Here is a 5,459-nt window from a genome sequence, read left to right on the forward strand (position 1 = left end):
ACAGAATGACCCCATAAACTCAGGTGTAGTCTTGCTGTCCTGCCTCCTCAGGCCAGATGAACTGGAACTCCCTCAGCAGAGTCACCATGAATGGAGCCAGACCCTCTTCTAAGACGCATCCGAGGACCTGGACCATCACATTAGTCAGTCAGTGCAGAGTGATAAGCGGAATAAAGACGTGTGTTCAGGCTCTACCTGTTGAAAAGGGCATGAAGGCTTCAGGTTTAACAAACTCTCCCCAGTCATCAGCACAGAGCTCAGGTTTCCTGTGGAGATGTTGATAAATAAAGAAGATGCTGAGTAAAAAAGATGAAGAGAAGTATAAGTTCTTACCTTTGTGTAGGGAATATTCCATGAGCTCCATGTTCCTTCTTTGCATTTGTAAAGTCTGATGAAGGGTAATAAGGTCAGGCGTGGTGTCGGGTGGCCTTTAGGTCAGGGCAGGTGAGTTCTGCCACACCCAAGGGGGGAAGATTATTTCTTTGAGCTCTGATGCTGAAACAGGAGGCTGACAAACACACAAAGGTGTCGTCTAAATCTTCATTACATGCTCTAAAGCTGCAACACTTACTCAGTGAATAGAAGGTTTGAAGTGTTAGTCTGGAGACAAGAACACCTTCCACTGGTTTGTCCATAAAATATTACAATACATTGATTAATCATGGACAATCAATAACACAAACAAGGATCAAATACAGACCTATATGGTGTCCATGTTTATTGTACACTCAGACACATCTGACACAAACTCTCAGTGACTCCCAAGCAGTTCATCAGCAGCATTTACAGTGAGCTGGGCTGCAGTAATTCACAACCTTCACAGTTTAATTTGATGATACAAATAAAACCCGGGCGGCTCCTCCTGACTATCAGCATTTCTGTTTTGCCCTCTCAAAGTCCCTTATGGGCTTATCCAGGCTTGGATTGAGCAGGTTAGCCAGTCCAGGCAGTGGAGGAGGTCCTGGAGGAAGGTTCTTAGTGTCTGTGACATTTTACACAGAATGAGGAAGAAAAGAGAGATCCACAGCCGGATGAAGGCAGCAAACATGTCTCTGCTCTCAGTCTGTCTCAAACTGGTTTTGGCTCAGGTTTGGTGAAGGCCCCTCGTTCTCTTTGCAGCCTCAGCAGCAGCAGCAGCAGCAGCATGGGACTCACCTGTGACAGCACGCATGTTTGTCTGCATTCCTCTTTACATGCAGAAACATGAGTGTGACCTGAAGAACGAACCTAATGAACTTTCACCGTTTGCTCACTGGGCCACTGAGGCTAAATAAACAGAAGTGTCAGCAAATGGAATTCATCAGCACAATATATCAGCGTGTGTTTCTTAAAGGTAGCTTTAAGGCAGCTCTCCAACGACAACATGCACTGCATGACCTGAAGTATCCTGCTAGTTTAGTCTGATTTTTGTTATAAACTTGAATGATCTAATAGATCAATATCTGATGATCGTTTGCATTATTGATGAATGATCAATCAATTGTTAAGTGAGAGGACCCAAACGTAGACAAAAAAGGCAGGGAATTCAACAAACGGTGAGCTTTAGTAAACCACATAAAAAACCAGTAAACCCAAAAACAGGAACATGGGAGAACACAGCGTGGACACAGTCTGGACCAACAAGGACAAAGAGGGCAACGAGACACAGGTGAGAACAATGAGGCAACCAACAAGGCAGGAAACACACAGGAGGAAGTAACACACAGACACACAAGGACACCAGACTTTCAGAATAAAACAGGAAACAACCAAAGCAGGTAAAATAATACAAATATAGAAGAAATGATCTCCTCATTTTAGTTTAGAAGAACTTTCCTAACCTGACCAGTTTGTAAATATGCTGGACATGGAACCATTTTAGTTTAGATAGGTGGAGCAGATTAGTGATAAGTTAACCCTACACTGCAGGAAACCCCGGCTCTGCCTCAGGAGCCCATTTACAAACGAACGCAGCTCTGCCTGCCTGTCTGACCTGTAGATCTGCATTTTTTTTTACAAACACCCCCCAAAACTGTGACTCATCAAGGAGAGCGTTCACTGCAAAGAGGTTCTTTGTATAAAGAACACAGGACTGTGGGACGACATTTGAATCTTTTAATGAACGAGTTAAAAGGGACATTACAAACACATCAAAGTCTGGTTTCAAGTGTTGGGTTTTATATGAGCGGCACTTCACATTCTACGCCACCGGAGGGCAGCATGACGTTGGTAGTGGTTCAAAGACTGTACAGCACAATCCAATAAAGTGCATGATAAGAAGATCCAACAAAACTACTTCGCTCTGAAATGAGGCACTTGTGAGGTCATATTTATGAGCAAAAAAAGCAATATTAATAATAATGGGAATCAATGTTATCAGAGTATTGATCAATTAGTAATTTGTTTACACATCAATATCATAAAAAATATCACTGAACACATTGTTTTTAGATGAAAAGCCCTTTGAAGAAAACAAGAAAGTTACACCACCCCTGCTTCGGTCTTTGGTCTCTTACACCCCCATGGTCCCCCAACCATGTGAACAGAGTCAGGAAGTAGCTTGGGGACATATATGAGGGCGGGAACCTTTGTTGTCTTCACAAAGACCACAAGAGGATGAAGATCAAGAGCTATCTTTTTACACAGAGCGACACTTCCAAGAACGATGCTGCTGATTTACTGTGGGACTCGTGCACATAGCCTGACTGGACACATTTAAGCAAATTAGCATGTTATATTTTACTGCCTACGCCTGACAGGTGTCACAGCAAGCTTTGATCAAGGTGAAACCAAAGCCACAGCAGAGCAGACATCCTGAAGGGCAAACAGACAGACGGCCCTCCGCTGTGCGCTCTATTTCCAGTGTGAGTGTGCGCTCAGGTTTGTATTCCTCCTAAGCTCCACAAGGCCCTGAAATAGAGTGACAAGCTGTCTCCATAAATACAGAGTCCCTATGGGGGGGGGGGCATAATTACCTTATGATCCTATGTCGGCTTTAGGGGCCTTCATGGTGTCCTTCAATCCTGGGGAGGAATCCTGTTCCTTCCTATGAGCCTGATAACTGCACCTTATAGTGGGATTACCGGCCTGACCCCGGGCCTGGTGTCCACTTTGACCCCGGCGACAAAAAAACAAAGGGAGGAGGTATCATGTACTGCAGTGGGAGGGGTGTGTTTTTAGGGCAGGTCAAGGCCTGCCTTTGTTTATAGACGCCATGTGACAGGGGGCAGTGGGGGGGACGCCAACATGAGAAGAAACAGGTGGGCTGTAAGATGTTTTTTAAGGATGAGGTTTACTCAAGGATGCTTGACGTGGTCTCTCTGCATCTCTACACTTCAGTTGCATTTAATTGTAAAATCCTGCAGCTGTGGGTGCCAAAATACTTCAGTAAAAATACACTAAAGACAACTTTAAAACAGTAATATCTTACAAAAACACAAGTTAGCAGCATTGTTATGTCAATGTAATATTGTAAAATGATAATATATTATACATGAATCTCAAGCAAACGTGTGTAAAAAATGTTTTTTTCCCTTTTGTAAAGAACTATTCTTCCAACCACAGCTCTTTTGTGTGTGTGTGTGTGTGTGTGTGTTTTTACTGCATGGACCAGATGTGTTCTGATGGCCTGAAACCTGTTTCTTGAGCCTGAAGGTTCTGGTGAATGTGTGCTGCCATGTTGGATTCTTCGACTGCCTGAGCAGCCTGTGTTGTAAAAACGAGGTAGAGGGCATGGCAGAATGTCATCTCCAACAGTTGTTGTTTGTTTGTTTGTTTGCTCCATTCTTGGGTTCCAAAGTAACCTGAAAATAAAGTCACACCCACTCTGCTCGTTTCTCCTGTCCATCGTCTCTGCTCTGCAGCTCTGTGCTGCCGCCCAGCTCAACCAGCGTGTACTGACCCAGCCTCCTGGTACAAATAGCTGTTGCCGAGGAAACATTCCCAACTGGGGCTGTTGACCCTGCAGAGGGCGATCCGAGGTCCCGTCTGGGGGGAGGTGGGGGTTTGAGTCGGCTGCGTTTGCTAACACGAATGGATCTGGGGGTCCCCAGTGGCTCCAAGGGGCAGAGAGCCACCTCACTGCCGTCCCTCTCTGGAACCTCCTCTTGGGAAACAGAGTAACCATTGTTCCCGTTGGTGTTGCCACCTGAGGCAGAGCGAGGGAGGGAGGAACGTTCCAGGGCAGTCGGGTCCTGACCTACATCAAGCGCCCCCCCTCCTCCACATGAGCCCTTGCTGCCTCGCCTCTTCCGAAAACTCCCCGGCTGACCACATTGCGCCCCTGGATCTTGCTGTGCAAGGGCTGTGTTTGTGTCAGTTCCCCTGGGGGTTCCTCCTGCTGAAAGAAAACACTGCTCCTCCTCAAATATTTTCTCCACCATCATCTTCCTCTTGCTCTTCTGCCTCACTGAGCGCTTGATGGCGCAGATAAAATCCAGCACATTCAGGAAGAGGGACAAGGCGGCCAGGCTGAGCATAAAGTTGAGCATCACCGTCTTCTCAGTTGGCCTGGAGATGTAGCAGTCCACCTGGGTGGTGCATGGAGGGTTCTGGCACAGAAACCTCCTGGGGATGTAGAAACCAAACAGATAGTAGTGAGCTGCTCCAAAGCCAGCTTCCAGCAGCGTCCTGAACATCAGATGGAGGACGTAAGCGCCGGTGAAGCAGCGGCTGCACCCTCGCTGCTCCACCACCAAAGGCATCTTAGACATCTTGCTGAAGGACTCCTGGTGGACCTTGACGTACCGGAAGGCTTTGGTGTGTGAGGAGTTCAGGTCCACAGTGAGATCATTGGACACGTTATGGATCACGTAGATGACGAAGACAACATAAGGGAGACACAAAGTGATGAGCTGCACCAGCCAGAAACGGAAGAGGGAGATTGGGGAAAACAGATCGTAGCATACGTTAGCGCAGCCGGGCTGAATAGTGTTACATACGAATCTCTCCTGCTCATCCTGGTAGAGAGGATAACCAGCAAAGAGGAGGATGAAGATGCGGAGGAAGATCATCACAATAAGCCACACCTTTCCTGTCAAATAATACGAGAATAAAGTTTTAGATCTAAGGTCACAGAAGTCAAGTTTTAGGACAATTCAACAGAATATTTTGGATTCTGTCCATGAACTCACCCATCAAAGTGATGCTGTGATTGACAGAGATAAAGAGGACCTCTGAGGCACTTGATCCCGCCATGCTCGCCATGATCAACGTCCTCCAAAATCCTCTAGGCCACGGGGTAAAACCCTTAAGCCAACAACTCACTACCTATCATATCTAGCTCACTCACCCCAGCCAGAGGTTCACAGTGGCTTCCTGTAACCTCCAGGTGGACGTACGCTTCTAATAATCACACAAGGTCCCTGTAAGTAAAAAAAAAAACTCAACCTTAAGCGACTCCTTTGAGAAACTGACCGAAGTAAAACTGCTGCAAACGCTCCATCTCACCTCTCCCTCTGCCCCCCTGCAGACAACTGGCT

The 5,459-nt window shown here is 46.5% G+C and overlaps 1 protein-coding gene across 1 annotated transcript; it reads right to left on the reverse strand.

The window, feature by feature from the left end:
* Positions 1-3,794: 3,794 nt before the first annotated feature.
* gjd4 (gap junction protein delta 4) lies at positions 3,795-5,175 on the reverse strand. Its single transcript, XM_028432254.1, has 2 exons — positions 5,112-5,175; positions 3,795-5,011 (listed from the first exon to the last, which is right to left on the reverse strand). Exons 1-2 carry the CDS (start codon positions 5,173-5,175, stop codon positions 3,795-3,797), a joined length of 1,281 nt encoding a protein of 426 aa, XP_028288055.1.
* Positions 5,176-5,459: the final 284 nt, after the last annotated feature.

The sequence above is a fragment of the Parambassis ranga genome, chromosome 20 (genome assembly GCF_900634625.1).
Source record: "Parambassis ranga chromosome 20, fParRan2.1, whole genome shotgun sequence".
Classification (NCBI taxonomy): Eukaryota; Metazoa; Chordata; class Actinopteri; family Ambassidae; genus Parambassis; species Parambassis ranga.

What these genes read in the sequence shown, in the direction of transcription:
- gjd4 (XM_028432254.1), bottom strand. Translation starts at nt 5,175, where the DNA reads ATGGCGGGATCAAGTGCCTCAGAGGTCCTCTTTATCTCTGTCAATCAC. An exon ending in TCACAGCATCACTTTGATGG is followed by an intron (nt 5,012 to 5,111) that starts GTGAGTTCATGG and finishes ATTATTTGACAG; the next exon opens with GAAAGGTGTGGCTTATTGTG.